The sequence below is a fragment of the Carettochelys insculpta genome, chromosome 6, assembly GCF_033958435.1.
Source record: "Carettochelys insculpta isolate YL-2023 chromosome 6, ASM3395843v1, whole genome shotgun sequence".
In the NCBI taxonomy this organism is placed as follows: domain Eukaryota; kingdom Metazoa; phylum Chordata; order Testudines; family Carettochelyidae; genus Carettochelys; species Carettochelys insculpta.
This window is the reverse complement of record NC_134142.1, coordinates 116,364,706-116,383,746: the sequence shown is the minus strand read 5'-3', so window position 1 is coordinate 116,383,746 and position 19,041 is coordinate 116,364,706. Positions and strand designations below refer to the sequence as shown.

The 19,041-nt window shown below is 46.6% G+C and overlaps 1 protein-coding gene across 1 annotated transcript in view; it reads left to right on the top strand.

Annotated features, from left to right (window-relative positions):
• LOC142014008 (SITS-binding protein-like) overlaps window positions 1–17,493 on the top strand; it is a 62,897-nt gene extending 45,404 nt beyond the window's left edge. Inside the window, exons 9-10 of the mRNA XM_074996005.1 lie at window positions 2,259–2,438; window positions 17,320–17,493. Coding sequence (XP_074852106.1) covers window positions 2,259–2,438; window positions 17,320–17,493 — 354 coding nt within the window. The remainder of the gene's footprint in view (window positions 1–2,258; window positions 2,439–17,319) is intronic.
• Window positions 17,494–19,041: the final 1,548 nt, after the last annotated feature.

Genomic DNA, 19,041 nt, shown 5'->3' with positions numbered 1-19,041 from the left:
GGTAAAGGGAACAATTGCCCAGGGGCTCAGGTGATTTAAAATGGTTCTGGGGCTCCAGCCACTGCTGCAGTAGCAGCAGCTGGGAACCCCGCTAGTCCCTTTTAAATTGCCCAGGTGGGGGACACACATGGGCTACATCTATGCTAGCCAAAAATTTCTAAATGGCCATGCAAATGGCCGTTTTGAAGTTTGCTAATGAAACGCTGAAATACATATTCAGCACCTCATTAGCATGCGGGTGGCCGCAGCACTTTGAAATTGACACGGCTCGTCACTGCGCGGCTTGTCCAGACGGGGCTCCTTTTCGAAGGGACCCCGGCTACTTCGAAGTCCCTTTATTCCTATCTACTCATGGGTTGCATGGGTGGGGTGGAGTCCCCTGACTCGGGGGAAGCTAGCCCCCAGCTGCATTCCTTCCTTCTGCACTGCCTCCCCCTATATCCAGAGCTGCAACCTACCCCCTCAGAGAAGCCCAAGCCACTCCACCCCTCAGCCCAAGGAGTTCTGGGTCAGCTACATATGAGCCCCCCCTCCTTTCCCTTCCCCAGACCCAACCTGCTTTTAGTGTGTCCTGTGCAGGTTGTGGCATGGATGAGTATTAATACTGCTGGGAAAGAAGGGAGAGGCATGGCTGCAGCTGGCATGGGGCACCCTTAGGCAGGTACTGGGATGGATTCTTCCAGGCAGGTGGAGGAGCTGGGCTGGACATCTGCTGAAGGAGGGGTGGTGCTTCAGGTTGAGTGAGGAGGACTGGTCCCCATGAATTGTTCTGTCCAGGGTCTGGAACTGCTGTCAGCAGGCCTGGGCTCCTAAATCCACAGCTTCCTCAATAAGTATGGGTGGCTTTTCAATAACGCTGAACACCTTTCACTCCCTCTGAGGTCAACAAACTCAGGCTCCGTCAGACAAGTGAAGGAAGTGAATTCCAGGCTAAGGCTTGTTAGTGTGAACACTCTGCTTCTGAAGCCCCAGATGTTTGCATCTGGGGTCTGTTGGCTCAAGTGTTCCAGCTGTCCTAGAAAACCACAGCACTTCCTGTAATGAAGTGTCATGAACAAGTGAGCAAACTGCTGTCTGGTCCAGCTCTGGCTTCTGAGAGGTCCTCAAGCACTGTTCAGCATAGGACACCGAGGAGTTAGCTGATCTAGAAGTTGGAAAGGCACAAACAAGCAAGGCAAGGCCTGTGTTTGAGAGAAATGCCTAATGCCAAAGAGATAACCAATGTCTTTTGGGCTACCAGTGCCCCTGAGATTCTAGGACAAATGGAAAACCTCACTCACCATCATACTGGTCACCATTTAGACAAGCACTGGAGAACACCCCTGAGCTGTAGGAAGCTAATGACACCTACAGGAGTCCAAAGTGCTTTTCCCAATCTGCAGTCACTGCTATCTTCTCTGGGTTCCATTTAGCCAGGTCACTCTCATCCAACCCTCCCTGTCAACAAAGCAGTGGAAAGTGACACGCTTTGCCATCCAGGTCTGGTGAAAGTGAGACCTAGAGCTGTGCACCATCCACATACTGAGAGCTCCGCTGCCCCTGAAGGCATGCTGTCTCTTCCTGCAGCTCCATGCACACACATTGAAGAAGAATAGCGGGAGAATAGAACCCCACAGAACTGCACTGCACACGTTTATTGAAGTACGTAAGTGCCTGGGAGGGAGACAATGCACTTCCAGTGCTCCCCAGTTTAGGAGGAAGGTGCGTCCCCCCACAAAGAGCTGACTTTCCACCAGGAAGACGGCACTTCAAGGGAACACTCCGCCAAACATTTAGCGGCAGAAATGGCAGTTGGAGTGATAGGGTGTCCTTTGGTACCCTGTACCTCCCTGCTGCCTCTGAAGTATCTAAAATAGAATCGAGCAGACTGATCTCAAACATGGAGCTGTGAGAGACAAGAAGGGGGAAAACGATTTGTAAAAATTCCAGGTGGAAAAATAAGTGTGTGACACCCACCTACACTAGTTGCAAAACCATTAATCGTTTATGGGTTAGAAGAGATGAATCCAGAGGGGACATTGCCAGTGCACACAGCCCCTGGTGGAGTTCATGGCCACTTCCGTTATTATCAGTCTAGCACAGCTGTTTGCACATGATTGTCTGCTGTCTCTGTTGATCATTCTGCTAGGACTTACTGTCTGCTTTTCTAGGCAACGGCTCTTTTTGTCCAGATCTATATCAGTAGACTTCAAAATCTCATTTTTCTGTTTTTATGGCTGTTGTTTAAGTGAAAGTACATGCTGAATTCTTCTCCTCAGGTACTGAATCTCACTAGGCAATACATACAGAGGCATCAAGATTTCGTTGTTCCACTTGTCCTAAAATTCAGCAAGGAATGGCTCTCCTGGGGGTATCCCATCTTCCGGCCGCTGTGGTGGCTCAGCCCCAATGATCCAGTCACCTTCACTGTAGATGATGAATTCCTCATTGGAGATGAGGTAAGAAATATGGAGATATGGGCACTGATTACACTCAGCAACATTTTAAAAGTTATTATTAAGACCAGGTAATCTTGATACCTGCACATTACTCCCCACCCCTCTTCGCTGAAGGCTCCAAATTAAATTCCTGCCTTAGAACAATAGGAACTGATCCAAAGCCCACTGTAGTCTCACTCAGACTCACATTGACTTGAGTGGGCTTTTGATAAGGCCCATAGACATTAAAGATGCACAAGACCAATTAAGTCATTGGCACTCATCCAAACCAGCAGGTCAGTGGAAGACCTTTCCCTATATTTGCCAGTGCTTTTCTCAGTCTAATTTTTTATGGCTTTAGTGAGTGAGTTTCCACTGCATCCTGGTGAAGGTTGTTCCATGGCTTATCAGCTTTTACTGTTGTCTATTGCTGATGATAGTCAACCTATTTTTATTTCTTCTGAGTTTTATCCTATGACTCCTAGTGACGTCCTTTCTCCCTACTGTAAACAACACCTTTTCCAACCTGATATTTATATTATCCAAATACTTGATCAGATCCTTTGTTATCTCTCAGCCATGCTAAGAAAAGTTAGCTTTTTAAATCTTTCCTCATAAGACAGCTGCTCCAGCCCCTTAGTCGTTTTGATGCACTTCTCTGATTTCCCTCCAATTGGAAAGCCTGGCAAAGAATAATGCAAGAGTTATTTTGAGTGATGGGATGTTCTCTGAAGCCTACTCTGACCCTGCCATAGCAGTATTTCACAGTTGTGTTTACAGTGTTTTGGCAAAGTTGCTGCCACTTATAGTTCTGGTACAAACAACTGGAATTTCCAACTATTTGAAAAGTATTTTATAGACTTCATTCATCTCCTCTGCCCACTCATTTTCCTTAATCACCCCTGTCACTCCAGCTGCAGAAAAACATTGGTTTGTTACTATAGACTCCTCTGTACATGTGCACTGGATTGTTTCTCATAAGGTTTGTTCTGAGCACAAGCAGAAGCCCTACTCATTGCTTGTGAGAGCTGGGCTGTATTCTTGGTTACTGTTAGAGGCAGACTCTAGAGCAGGAGTGTCCAACTTTTTTCATCAGGAGCCACATGGCAATTTTTTATGTGTTTCAGGGGGCAAACACAGAATAGCCCCAGAACACCTCCTCCAGGCTTAAAGCCCTCGCATTGCCAACCTGCCCCCTGCGGTCCCAAACCACACGTACTCCCGACCTTAAACCCACCCCCAGCCTTAGACCCCCTGCAACCTCAAACCGCCCTCTGCCACCCAGCAATAAACACCCCTCAGCCCCAAACTACCCCCAGCCATAGACCTCCCATAGCCCCAAATGGTCCCCTGTTCACCTGCTGGCCCCAGCAGTAGAGCCCCGTCTGGGGCACGGGGCCAGTGGCAGAGCCCAGCAGTCAGAGTGGGGGCTGGGGCTCTGCTTCCAAGGCCAGTGGTGGCTCCACGCCCCAGCTGCCAGGGCTCTGCAGCAGCTGGCCCGGCCACAGACGCCAGCCACACAGGCCATCTGGAAAGGCTCTGCGTGCCTGATTCTGGCCCACGGTCTGGCTGTTGGACACCCCTGTGCCAGAGCACTGAGCTGTGTGCATCTGGTTCGTTATTGTCAGGCTGATCAGGAGTCCATTGACTCTTCCAAGAATTTACCAAACTAAAGAGTCAGTGCAGCAGAGTGAGGCCTTTTTCACCCTGACTCCAAGCAATTGTAGGGATCATTTCTCCTCTGTGAAGTACAGCAGAGTTCCCCTCAGCACTTACCCTAGCAAATGAAGTGTATGTGCTGCAATAGGTGGGCCAGGCGTACTACACTTCTCTCCTGCGATCTCTTACACACACACACACACACACACACACAAGGTCTTCTGCTGGGGTGTGTCAGCAGGAGCCATCAGCACATTGGACCGCAGAGTTCACAGTCCTTTTAGATGCCTGGGGCAATTGACATCAATAAGTTATTATTTCAGGCTCTCTGCAGACTCAGGCAGATATCACTAGGGCCAATTTTCAAGTCTGTCAGTCTGACCACAAGGCTTAGACTTTTGTTAGTGAAAGCTTAGAATCAAAAGCTGTCACGTGAGTCCAGCAGCTGGGGCACTCTGCATCACCCTATAGTGCCTATGTCTTAATGTAGCCCCACTTTCACCCTCTGAAAATCATACCCTTTCTAGAGGTCTCAAGCCAGGGACCTGGTATCTCCCCAGTCTCCTTTATCAGAGGGGTAGCTGTGTTAGTCTGTATCTGCAAAAACAATGAGGAGTCCTATAGCACTTTGTAGACTAACAGATATACTGGAGCACAGGTTTGTGTGGGCAAAGCAGTGGGTCTTTGCCCATGAAAGCTCATGCTCCAACATAATATTTATTCTCCTTTAAAAATCTTGGCCTCTGATATTAGCATTTGAACCAAAATTGAGACTGTTTTTAAAATCAGGCTGTGTGTGCACACAGATCATATTCAAGTGATGATACTGGATAATATATGTCAAAGATGAGCAATTTTAGAGTGTTAGAGGGAGCAAATTCTTTAAACATAGCTGGTACATTTTGTGTCTTTGATGTGTCCCCTGGCAAGCATTCTTTACTCTTCTTCTCCTGCACTAGCACAGTTGCACCGTGGGATATTTCTCATTTTGCCAGTCCTGAATATAGCTCCCAAATGGAATTCTGCTTCTGATTTACTGCTCAATTCCATTTGATAATTCCTATACCATCCACTTTGTCTGCTTTCTAAAGCCAGCAGTCCCAATATTTTCAGTTTGTCTTCATAGACAGCTCTCCATCCCTCTCACCATTTACATTGTCTTCTCCCTTTCATCATTTTGGAAACATTATCAGAGCAATACTGCCAAAGTCACTGTGACATGAACCACTCACAGATTGCTTCGCAAGTTAACCTGCCCAATTGCCGATTTTTTCCCTTAATTTCTATGCTACTTTCAGGAGATTTCTCTGTCTCTGGCAGGGTTCCATCTTTTAGCTGTACTTTTTCTGCTTATGACAGAAAGACTCAACCTGTCAGCTGCAGTCAGTGTTTGCCCCCTTGTTCTCTCCCAGTTTACCCCTGGTTGTGGGGCAGAAGACTGCCTCCTTGTCAGAGTCAGACACCAACCCTAATGCCAGATTCAGATGTGGGTCAGAGTTTTCAGCTCAAAACTATTCTCTATCATGGCCCAAAAATGAACAGTGAATCCAGTTCCCTTGACATCAGACCTGGATTTTGGACTTACCAGTTCATAGGGTTACCCTGTTTGAACTTTCAAAAGAGAGGACACCCCTGAGAGGCAGTGCATCCGTGTCAGAATCCACCAACTCAGGTTGTATTAGTGTACAGTAGTGCCTTGATTTATGTGAGGGTTGTGTTCCCACGCGCAACTTGCATTTCGGGTAAGTCAAGGGGCGGCTTTTTTTCCCCAGTGGAACGCAAGTTCTGCAGCTGGGGAAGCAGCAAGAGCATGTAGAGCTCCTTTTGAAAGGTAAGTCCTGGGGCTGGGAGGAGGGCAGTTGGGCAGGGTTAAGCCTGGTGGTGGATTGGGGCTGTGGGAAAGGGGCAAGGGGATTAAGCTAGGGTGGGTTAGGGCTGCAGGTGGGTGGGGGGTGAAGTTGAGCCAGAGCTGCACGTGTGGCGGGGGTGTTTAACCGGGCTGCCACAGTGGGGTTGAGCTACAGCCACGCATGAGGGGTGGTGAGATGGAGCCAGGTCGGGGGGTGAACCGCAGCCAGAGCTGGGTGCAGGGGTCATGGGTGAGCCAGAGCCATGCACGTGTGGTGAGCAGGGCTAAAGGGGGTGGGGGGCGCTGAACTGGAGCCGCGCAGGTCCAGGGATGTTGAACCAGGGCTGGGGGGGATGGGATTTTGAGTTGCACTTAACTTGCATTTATGTGAATTAAGTGCAACTCGAAATCGTGCATTTTGAGGGTTCACTGAAAGTCTGGCCCAGAGGGTAGTGATCAACGGCTCGATGTCGGGATGGCAGTCAGTTTCTAGTGCAGTGCCCCAAGGTTTGGTTCGGGGTCCTGTTCTGTTCAGCATATTTATCAATGACCTGGATGAGGGTTGGATACTATAACACATTAATACAATGTGAGTTGGTAGATACTGATACAGATACACTCTCAGGGGTGTCCTCTTTCTTGAACGTTCAAATAGAGTAACCCTATGTGAAGAAGAATGATCTCGTGGTTAAGTTCTTACACCAGCATTCAGCAGACCTGGTTCAGTTCCTGGCTCTGCAACAGACTGCTTGTGTGACCTTGGGCAAGTCCTTGTGTCTTTCTGTTCCTCAGTAGGTAGAACAATCCTGCTTCCTTTTCCCCACCTTCTTCTGCCTTATCCATTTGTTTAGGCCTTCCCCTACGTATCCTCTCCTCTTCAGTACTAAGGCATAGACTCCTGCCTCCAGTTAGCCCCACTGCCCACTTGTTACATTTTCAAGCAAGCACATTCCTGCTTTGTACCATGGTGCTCCTCAGTCTTGGGAAGCATTCCCTGTAGCCATTCCCACAGCAACTTCATCATCCATCTCCTTTCACATACTACCTACAGAAAACCTTGGCTGTTGATGGGCAGAGCCCACCATCTCAGCTTTGTCTCATTGTTTCTCTGGACACCCGTCAGTCCGTGTCCCTCTGTTGTTTCAGGTCTAGTGCTGACATTGTAAGCTTCTTGTGGAAGGGACTGTTTTGTGTCCTGCGTTGGAACAGTCCCCCTAGCAAACTGGGGCCCTGATCTGTGACGAAGTTCCCAAGGTCAGTCTTACATCAGTCCCTGGAAAAATCATGGAGGGGCTCCTCAAGGAAGTCATTTTGAGGCACTTGGAGGAGGGGAAAGTGATCAGGAATAGTCAGCATGGATTCATGAAGGGCAAGTCATTCCTGACCAATCTGATTAGTTTCTACGATGAGATAACTGGCTCTGTGGATAGGGGAAAATCAATGGATGTGATTTATCTTGACTTCAGCAAAGCTTTTGATATGGTCTCCCACAATATTCTTGTCAGCAAGTTAAAGGAATGTGGATTGGATAAATGGACAGTAAGATGGACAGAAAGCTGGCCAGAAGGTCAGGCCCAGAGGGTAGTGATCAACGGCTCGATGTCGGGATGGCAGTCGGTTTCTAGTGGAGTGCCCCAAGGTTCGGTTCTGGGTCCTGTTCTGTTCAACATATTTATCAATGACCTGGATGAGGGGTCAGATTGCACCCTCAGCAAGTTTGCGGATGACACTAAGCTAGGGGGAGAGGTAGATACACTGGAGGGTAGAGACAAGGTCCAGAGTGACTTAGACAAATTGGAAGACTGGGCTTCAAGAAATCTGATGAGGTTCAATAAGGACAAGTGCAGAGTCCTGCACTTGGGCCAGAAGAATCCCAAGCATTGTTATAGGCTGGGGTCCAACTGGCTCGGTAGAAGTACTGCAGAAAAGAACCTGGGAGTTGTAGTAGACGAGAAGCTGGACATGAGTCAACAGTGTGCCATTGTAGCCAAGAAAGCTAATGGCATATTAGGTTGCATCAAGAGGAGCATTGCCAGTAGAGCCAAAGAAGTGATTATTCCTCTTTATTTGGCCTTGGCGAGGCTGCATCTGGAGTACTGTGTCCAGTTCTGGGCCCCCAGTTATAGGAAGGATGTGGATACACTGGAGAGGGTCCAGCGGAGGGTGACCAAAATAATTAGGGGGCTGGAGCATATGACCTATGAAGAAAGGTTGAGGGAATGGGGACTGTTTACTCTGCAGAAGAGAAGACTGAGGTGGGACTTGATAACAGCCTTCAACTTACTGAAGGGAGGTTGCAGAGGCTGGAGAGAGGCTGTTCACAGTGGCCACGGGTGGCAGAACACGGAACAATGGTCTCAAGCTGTGGTTGGGAAGGTCCAGGTTGAACATTAGGGCCGTGTCTACACTGGCCAAAAACTTTGAGATGGCCATGCAAATGGCCATTTCGAAGTTCACTAATGAAGCGCTGAAATACATATTCAGTGCCTCATTAGCATGCGGGCGGCTGTGGCACTTCAAAATTGACGTGGCTCGCTTCCGTGCGGCTCGTCCAGATGGGGCTCCTTTTCGAAAGGACCCCGGCTACTTCGAAGTCCCCTTATTCCTATCTGCTTATTCCTATAGGAATAAGGGGACTTCGAAGTAGCCGGGGTCCTTTTGAAAAAGAGCCCCGTCTGGATGAGCCGTGCAGTGGCAAGCTGCATCAACTTCGAAGTGTCGCAGCCACCCACATGCTAATGAGGCGCTGAATATGTATTTCAGCACTTCATTAGTAAACTTTGAAATGGCTAGTGTAGACATAGCCTAGGAAAACTTTTTCACTAGGAGGGTGGTGAAGCATTGGAATGGTCTACCCAGGGAAGTAGTGGAGTCTCCATCCCTGGAGGTGTTTAAGTCTCAGCTCATCAAAGCCCTGGCTGGGCTGACCTGATGGGTTTGGTCCTGCTTAGGGGCTGGACTCGATGGCTTTTTTAGGTCTCTTCCAGCTCTGTTGTTCTATGATTCTAAGGCTCTATGGTAGTAGGGACAGTAATGAATCCTACTGTTTAGATTCTGTCCGTGTTTCAGGTCAGGGACTCTCTCCCTGTGAGAGTGTATAGCACCTTGCACAATGGGGCCCTGATTTTGACTGGAACCTCCAGGCCCTACCCTAACAGATATAATATTTAATAATAAAAATGGCATTCTTTGGACAGTCAGATGTTTCCACATGGGGCCTTTGACACACAGGCACCCTGTCCAGCCCATTTCTGAGGTTGACTGCTGCCCTAGTGAGTTGTCCAGGGTAGCAGGGTGCAAGAGCACCTAATTAGCAGTTCCAATCAAGAGGTGCAGATTGGGGCTGATGAAAAGGCCTGATGCTGGCCTAATAATTGGCAACACCAGCCAACATGACAAGCCAAGTAGTCTATAAAGGCTGGGAAGGAGCCAGAAGACAGGGGCAGGCAGTGAGGAAGAGGTCAATCAGGGAGGCAGCTGGAAGCCTCTCTGCTGAAGACTTCCTGCCCATAAGAAGAGAAACCCTGTAAAGACTGTCTATAGTATAGCCCTGGTGGTGCAACGGGTCTCCACTTTGTTAGACATCTGAGCTGCATCTGCCAATGCTGCTTACTGTGCACCTGCACATACTCAGTATGCCTGGGAGACACCTGTGTTGGTCAATGCATTGAGATTCACTTGAGTGACAATATTCACGGTGATGCCAAACGTGCAGGGCTAGGTCTGGGTGAGCTTCCTGCTACGCCAACTGGACGTGTCAAGGTGTATTTGAGCAGCGCCGCTCACTTTTCTACCTGTTCATGCGGCTGGTGGCCCTTCATAAACATGGTCCATGGAGGGAGTGGGGGACAGCACTATGCCGCCTGTTTCCAGGCCATAACCCTCACAGTTAGCCAGTTAGCTCATTTGGATTGCTGGTTGTGCTGAGTTGCTTCTGTGTGATGCTTCCCACCACGCCGTCAGATGTGCCTCTGCACAGCTTGATCTGCTGAGCCCCAGGCTTACCTGGTCCACATTTGTACTATGCTGTACTATGCTGCTGCTACTAGGGCCAGACTGTCTCTCACCTTGGTGCACACTGTGCTGCTGAGTAGGCCAGGAAAAGAGCACTCTGGTGGCTGCCACATGGGCTAGACTGAGAAGAGGTGGTGCCATGCACTGCACTGTCAAACTGTGTCTGCATGCTGGCACGTGCTGTGCTGTTGGGCATGCTGGGATGAGTCTGAGTGACAGCACCAGTTTGCATGGCCAGGAGCAATGGGCCATTTCCTCATATTCCCAGGACATTCCTAGCAGCAAAGCAGTCACTGCAGGGGACCGCCAGCTGAGGGGTTAAACAGGCAGCAGAGAGGCCTGAGTTAGATGGCAGCTTGCCCCAGCTCTAGTTGCTGTCTGGGTCCCTGGGTGAAAGGAGAATAACACGTGTGTCAGGGAGACAAGTATAAACATTTAAATTGAAAACATATTTTATTATCTGTGTTTATTATTTGATCTTGAAATCTCTGGGCTAGGTGGGCTTTTCTGGCTGTGTCGGGGCTTACTATCATATATCAGCTGTCTGGAAATGTTGCCATGGCTCAGCTCCAACAATTCACAGAAGGACCCTGGGGATGGGAGGTCAAAGTGGATGAGACAGGTACTCCATATTCTATCCCCTATTTAGTACAGGTGAGCTCCAGCACTGCAAGCCCAGTCCTGCTCTCACAGGCCGCGTCTACACATGCACGCTACTTCGAAGTAGCAGCGCCAACTTCGAAATAGCGCCTGTCACGGCTACACGTGTTGGGCGCTATTTCGAAGTTGAAATCGAGGTTAGGCAGCGAGACGTCGAAGTCGCTAACCCCATGAGGGGATGGGAATAGCGCCCTACTTCGAAGTTGAACGTCGAAGTAGGGCACGTGTAGACGATCTGCGTCCCGCAACATCAAAATAGCGGGGTCTGCCATGGCGGCCATCAGCTGAGGGGTTGAGAGACGCTCTCTCTCCAGCCTCTGCGGGGCTCTATGGTCACCGTGTGCAGCAGCCCTTAGCCCAGGGCTTCTGGCTGCTGCTGCAGCAGCTGGGGATCCATGCTGCATGCACAGGGTCTGCAACCAGTTGTCGGCTCTGTGGATCTTGTGTTGTTTAGTGCAACTGTGTCTGGGAGGGGCCCTTTAAGGGAGCGGCTTGCTGTTGAGTCCGCCCTGTGACCCTGTCTGCAGCTGTGCCTGGCACCCTTATTTCGATGTGTGCTACTTTGGCGTGTAGACGTTCCGTCGCAGCGCCTATTTCAATGTGGTGCTGCCCAACATCGAAGTTGAACGTCGACGTTGCCAGCCCTGGAGGATGTGTAGACGTTATTCATCTAAATAAACTATTTCGATGTCGCTACATCGAAATAAGCTATTTCAATGTAGTGTGCATGTGTAGACATAGCCACAGATATCAATAATAAAACTCCCCTTTTTGGAACTGAGCCATGTGATTTTTTATTTTTTTATTGGATGTTCTCACATTGATAGAGGAACAGTCTTTTTGAGTAGGGAAAAGAGCAGGACCCTGCGGTCATTAAAGATTCCATGGCATCTCTTACAACATGTGATGAGTTAACCCAAGTGTCCTATGATCTGTAGATTACATATTCGTTTAAATTATCTCAGATCCCCAGTTCTCCCAATAATTTGGGATGAAGAACTTCCCAGTTGCAAACACGGTTTGATCATGGAAAATGTTATTGAACAATAAACTTCATAGAAAACCTTTCTACAACAACAAAGGTCTGGAATTTTGGCTGTGAAGTGGAAGATTAGTTACAATTACAACCAATCTAAAACATATTTCCTTCCCAAAAAACCTTTGAAAAGTCTACTCTGCAATTGAATCAGACAGTTCCAGTGCAGTAACGTGATCTGCATTAACAGGAAAAGATTCTTTATTACCACATGCTCTAGAACAAAGATCAGCATGACCTCAGACCTTTCTCGTGAAAGATACAGAGCCAGAGTCAGCCTGAAAGTTAGGCCCCTAAAATACAGTACAATCCAGTATGTTCTAGGCAAATACCGCAATCAATCTCTAGTTGTTCTGATGAAATCAGAACTCATACAAGTATAAGCTTATTTCACTATTCAAAGAAAAGCTGAGCTCTTTTTGAGCTAAGAAAGAGGCTAAATATTATCTTACTTTCTATGCAACATATCTCATTGGGGTGAGGTTTACTAAAATATAACCCAAAAAGCCCATTCTTAAGGTCAAGGGAACACTGGAACATGTGCAAACTGTTTTGAAATGTCCAACCACTAATGCGGAGAGGAATCCAAACCTTCGGACATTTGAATTCAACTGAGTCCTTTGACAGTCTTCCGTCACTGTAAACAATTTCTCTGAGGAAAAGTACAAACTGCTTTTTCGGTAAGGCAAATTGTTGCTTGATTGACTTCAAGAGCTTGGGAACGCCATATGCGTGTTTATTCAATTGTTGTGCATGTATCTTTCTTGTAGGTGAAGTTAGAAATATTAAGTCGGAACTGGTTTTACTAGTTCAGAGACTCTAATAAAGGCATTAGTGATACTGTAGGAACTTAATTGTTCAGTGAACAAGTCAATGATCTGTGAATAGTTTTGATTCTCCTGTGAGTCCAAACTGTAGCTGGTGTGGATATGCAGTCAGGCCACCTGATGCTGAAACCCATTTTGAATATGGTACTTTTCCACTCAAGGTGAAAAATGCTTGAACTGAACACAAAGAATTCTTGCCTTGGGCAAAAAGGCGATAAAGGGAGAAAACCCAACAATAGGTGGAGTTGCCAAACTACAGTTACACCCCCTTGCCCCAGCCACACACACACTTACCATCCAACATTCCTGCTTGAAGCATCTACAATTCAACAGGTGGAAGAATTGGGCTAAGAGGCTGTTTAGCTTGTGAAAGAGACAATTAGAACTGTTAAGGTGAGAGTTTGCATGTAACAAGTTTCTTAGTTTATTAGAATTAGCTGCAATGTTTTGTTTATTTGGCTTAGTAACTGACTTTGATCTGTCTGTTTTCACTTGCAATCACCTAAGTCCTACTTTTTATACATAATAAAACACTTTTATATATTATCAAGCTCAGTTGTAACCAAAGCGGGGGAGATGGGGAAACCACTGTGCATATTTCCCTTAGGTTGATAAAGAGGGTTGACTTACAAGCTTTCTTTGTAAAGCTTTCATACAAAGTAAGATTTATTTGGGGTTTTGGTCCTGTTTGGCCATTGGGTTCTTGGGTGCTGACAAGCCTGAGCCTTCCCAGAGCTGAGCTGTTTCAGTGTCTGTGTTGCTCTGCCCGGGGGCAATGACCCCAACTCTGTGCTGTGGCTGGGGGGAAACCAGAGCTTCTGGTACAGCAGAACAAGGTTAGGGAGGTAGCCCCAGAGGGCAGGAAGGAGGATGTCAGTGGCTTGATCAGACACCCAGGGACAATCCCAAAGGGACCTTTGTGATCCAACCTATCACAAGTATTTCACAGGCCTAAGAAGTCTCCACAAACAAGTTCCATTTTGTTATTTGATATGTGTGATCACTTCATCTGTGAGTGGCGTTTTATAGAATGTTAATTGTTTTAATACTTTTTTCTCATTAGCATCTCTCTCTCATTTAACCTCGCTTTTTCGTCTCTCCTAAGAGGCTCAGGGATCTAGTAACCATTAAAATTTGAATAAAAAATCAGTTTTCTAGTGGGCTCAAAATTATGTAAAACCCAGCTGGCTCTTCCCTAGAAAACACAATTTTGTTTTCCAAAACTTGTAATGTAGGTGCCTGAAATCCTTTTCCAGTTTCTGAAGTGAAATAATTTCTCAGTAATGACTATTTTCAAGAGCCTGGGATTTGCCATTTCTTTTTCTGAAGGGGAAAGAAAGACATTATGATGCCTCTGTAAATGAAAGCTTTTGATTTTTTTAAATTATTTTCCTTATTAATTTAAAAAAAAAGAGAGCTTTAAAATTCTCTGAAAATTGTGGATTACTATGAAGGTGCCATACTGCAGAGTCTGGCTACTAGCTATTGTCAGAGGATGCACAGTTATGACAGATCTCAGAATAAAAATAATTTAATTGGAGGTTAACTCTTTGGGTGTTTTTTTATCCAAAGCAATTGTCTGTACAATGAGGCATCAGGAATGGATTTTTGAAAGAATATAAGCTGGAGGTCTAAATTCCAGAAAGGCTGTCTTCACTGCACAGTTAACATGGGTCAGAGAATGGGTTTTAGCCCGAACACCCTTTCTAGGCACACAGAAAAACCTCTTGACCTGGATTTGGCAGTGCTTTAAACCTGGCTTAGTTTACACAGGTGGGGTTGTGAGTCAGAATCCAAATTCCGCTTAAACTAGAATCTACCACTTTACAGTGAGGATGCAGACAAAAATCACTCAGGTGCTTGATAGTCCTCCAATGCTCTTCCCACAATTCCCCCCTAAAGGAGGCACAGCTTTTTCTACAATTGACACAATGGACTGGGAAAGAATCCTAGAACATTTTAATGCAAAGAATCAATGTGTATGCTTTCAGCAACACACAGTTGAGTGCAGAACAGTGAGTACACAGTAACACAGGTAGGGTTCTGATCTGGGCTAGGCCAGGCCAACCTTGGGTACCAGTCCCTTGGATTAACTAGTCAATGAAGACAGAATTTCAGTGGGGGCCCTGAGACTCTTTTGCACATCCTACTCTATGTCTCCTGAGCCATTATAAAAGACATAAAGACTCACACGGAGTCCAAGGAATAATCAACCAGCAAGTTATTACACTGATATATAACAACAATTACTAACCAAGAGATTTTTCCAGGTAAACCATACAGCATGCATCCCTGTGGACTAATTGTAGCCATCTAAGCCCAACTCTTCTGGATAGAGATAAGCAGAGAACAGACAGTGAGCTGGGGAAAAGTCACACACAAAACTGTGGCTAAAGTAAGTCATTTAGAGTCAGACCATTATGGACAAATATTATACACATTTTTAACTGGCACCTAGTGACTAGATACATTAGTGATGCCTAGTAGAGATTAGCAACAGAATATTCTGTATAACTGTCATCCTGTACTGGAAATGCTATGGGTCTGAAGAAGTGGGTCTGTTCCACGAAAGCTCATCACCTCATACATGATTTTGTTAATCTTTAAAGTGCTCCATGACTGCTGTTTTAGTAGAGATTAGAATCAAGAGCCCCCTAGCAATGGAATGGCCATTCATTGGTGCAGGGTGAAGTTCTGTGCAGTCTTGGGCATTAAATGTGATGTAAGAATTCTAATGCAGCATGAGAGCTGCCTTCTTTGCAGGATTATGGGGCTTTCTCTGTTTGATCCAAAACCCATTCAAGTCATTGGAAATCCTTCCATTCAAATCAGTATGTTCATTCCTAATTAAAATAAAAGATTCAGCCTTTATTAGTATGATGCCAGAAATATGAGATAACAAATGGCGAAATCTAAGCCATCGAGCAAACTATGAGCCCCATCCATGGGTCTCAACAAATTGCTCTCAGTGTGTGACCTAAACAAGCCATTTAAACTCTTAGTCCTAGAGCAGTGTTTCTCAAATTTAAAACCTTTATGTATCCCTTTTGGTACGTCAGCCTACCCCTTCTCCCAGTCCTGTCCCAGTGCTTATTTCCTGACTTTTAGTCATTTATTTTCTGCCATGTGCCCCTAGAAATCCTTTCATGTACCACTCGTGGAACAAGTACCATGCTTTGGAAAACACTGTCCTAGAGTTTAAAGCCAAAAGAGACTCACTAGAAGATTATCTTCTCTCTCATTCTCTCACTTTCCCCCATCAGTGAAATGGAGTAACAACATCCTCCTTCTCTCTCCCTTTGTCTATCTTGTCCATTTAGGGCGCAGGCTCATCAGGTAGGGGGGTGTTAAGAGCTCTGTATAAAGAACTGTATACCAGAAACATTTGCAGTGTGTCTCTTCTTCTACGAACAACATTACATATGTTTGAGTGCTGTCTACTGTCACCATATCTATTAACACACACAGAGGTGGACGGAAACACACATTTCCTTTTAGTGGACAATTTCACAGTTCTGAAAAAAATCATTCTGAGTTGAAACAAAAAGTAAAAAGTTTCCTGTCAAACAGAAATTTTCAAACCATTCTAGGGTGTCTAGCAGTCGGGGTAGCTGACCAGCCCAGCCACTCATTGCAGGGAGCACAGGAACCTGGGAAGCCTGGCAGCCCACCCAGACATCATGCAGACATCTCATGGAGCCAGCAGCTCTGGGATCCCAGGAAGCCTGTGTGCGTCCCCTGCCAGCCAATCAACAGAAAATGGAGCAGGCTGGTGGGCTGTCGAAAGGTCAAACAAAACTGACCCCTTCCTGCAGAATGTTTGGACTCCATCAAATGTACATTTTCCAGGGGAAAACTTCCACTAGAAAATGTTCAGCCAGTTCTACTGCCTACATGCATACAGACATCTCGTTTGTCCAGCACTCATGTGACAGACTGTCACTTGACACAAGGGAACTCTACTGTTAGGTGGAGCCTCTGGGTAAGAGAGTGAGGTTATGTCTACACTGCATACCATTGGCAGAGGGGTACAGGGGATGTGTAGCTACCTGCTGCAGTGAAAATCAGGCTACACGCAAACTGTGGTGTGTTGTTACCTGCGACAAGAAAAGGCTGTGGTTGAGAGGAGTTGGCAGGAAATGATACTTAAAAATATCACTGTAGTCAGGGGAAGCACTGGTTGGGTGTGTATCGAGCCATGCAGAGGGATGTGCCCGAAGGTTCTGTCTTGCCTTCATTCACCCAAACACTGACTCACTGTTTACGCAGCTATTTATTATCCATGCTAGGGGTGTGCGCAGTGTATGTACTCTACATGCTGCCATCAGGAGTATGAAGTGAAGACATAACCTAATATAAATAATGATAGTCCAGTTTAAATTATGGTCACTGTGTAATCTGGGTTTATTCCTGTTCACTTCACTTAAACCCTTGGACTCTGGGTAGAGCACAGGTCATCTACAAGTCTCCTCCACTTCACTCTGTCTCAGGGAAAAACTTCTTGCTAACTCCAGGAGTACCGCAGTTCTTCTTCAGTCTCAGTAGATCTTCCTGTCATTGTCCGAGGTCTTCCTCTTTTGTGTTTTCCTTGCTATTTCCATTTGAGATTTACTTATAGTCTAATCTTAAAACAGCCTCACAATGGGTCTGCTTCTGCTGATGGGGTGGCCTGGTGCTAATCAGTCTCTTGCTCTGCCAGGTCTGCATGAGAAATGTCTGTGGGCCAAATCCTGTAAGAGTGAGGATTTCCATTCAGTGGCACTCGTCTGAATCTGGCCCTCAGTTTGCTTAGGTTTGCTGCAGTTAATTCTACCTAGTCCCACTGACGGTTGTTCGGTCTTTTCTTTTTAACTTCAGGTACTGATTGCCCCAATAACAGAACAAGGGGGAGTTCAGAGAGACATCTACCTGCCTGGGGAAGGCCAGATATGGATGGACACCAACACTGCCCAGGTGTTCGATGGAGGAACCTTCATCACCAACTACACAGTCAGTCTTGTGGAGGTGCCAGTTTTTGTAAAGGTCTCCTAGATTCCAGGCTGTCCCAGCTCTCAAAAGAAGCTCCTGCTTCCTCACAGAGTGGTGCTGATAAGACCACACTCTTTTCCTTTTCAGCCATAAGTTCTTTTCCAGGAACTCTCATATATGTGTGTGTGTATGTGTATGTGTGCATGCACGCACGCACACACACACACACACACAAGCATTTAAATCTTTGACAATGACTTGTTAGCCTTCTAAAATAGTGAAAATATCGCAGGACCTTTGGTACAAAAACTCCACCCATGTGTCCATGCAGCACATCTGCTGCGGCCAGCTGGGTTCATCTGACCCGATCCTGTTTACCAACCAGGAGAGTCTCTGACAAACTAGTAGTGAAAGAAAGAGAGGCTCTCAAAGTCACAGTCTAATGAGAAAAGCAGATGGATTCAATGTCTACTGGAAATATGCCCCTGTTTTGGGGGTGGAAAACATTAGAGCAAAGAGGAAGCTCTAACAGAGCTGGGTATGGACAGACTGTAGGACTGGTTGCCTTGAAAATAAACTGTCTTGATAGACCAGGTCTAACAGCCTGTAGGAGTCAGTGAAATGGGATTGCATCTACAGACCACAGCTTTTGGTTTGGGAAAACTGCAGCAGCCAGTGCTGGATTTTGTGTCTAGGAAAAAGTTAAGAGTTATTATTAGACAAAACTTGTGGAGAGGAGAGGGCAGAGAAAGCTGTTCTGTCAGGGGGCTGCAGATCACAAATGTGAGAACTCCTCTCCATTTTCCTGGATTATTATTTGCATTGTGTGGTTTTAGAGATTATCCTGTCTCTTCATTTTGCCCTTGCTATCTCACCTCAGAAAGCCCCACTGCCATGGTTTGGGAACACCTAAAACTTACACCAGCTGCTGTTTATTTCTGGAAGCAAGCAGCCCTTTTGAAACACATGGGTCATGAAGCCACTGGGACTCCACCAACTGTTTTAGGATGACAGCACTTAAGACATTCAAAGGATTCTGGAAGACTACAAAGGCAGGATTATTTTTTGTAACTTTAGGCACTCCACAGCACATCCATTCTTAGGACCTCATAAGATGCTGCAGTGACTGGACATACATGGTGTTAGCACAGCAGGAGGGAAGGAACAGCTGCTAAGTGAGTTCAAATAACTACCCAGAAATGTGTATGTATGGGGTGGGGGGAAGGTCCTCAGATTGTCAGTGCTAAAATTAACATACGGTGCCATTTCTTTGTGTTTTGTGTATGCCACCACAAGTACCCCCACTTCACTGCTGGCAAGCGCCTCACTGCTCTGCCATATCCCTTGGGACAAATGGGCCAGACACTCTGCTGCTGTCAGCTCACACTGTCCCATTGCTGTCAGTGGAGCTAGGCTGATTGGCAGCACCTGACAATCTCTCTCATCGTCTTCCTGCTAGGTCAGAAACCCCTGGGGATTTCCTAATTTCACGAAAAGCATTGAGGGCTTTCTGGAATGTGAGGGGGGCCCAGTGTCAAACCACAGGATGTTGCAAGGGTCAATGGCTGTGTATGGGAGGGGGAGCCTTGCGTGGGACGCAGGCAAGGGACT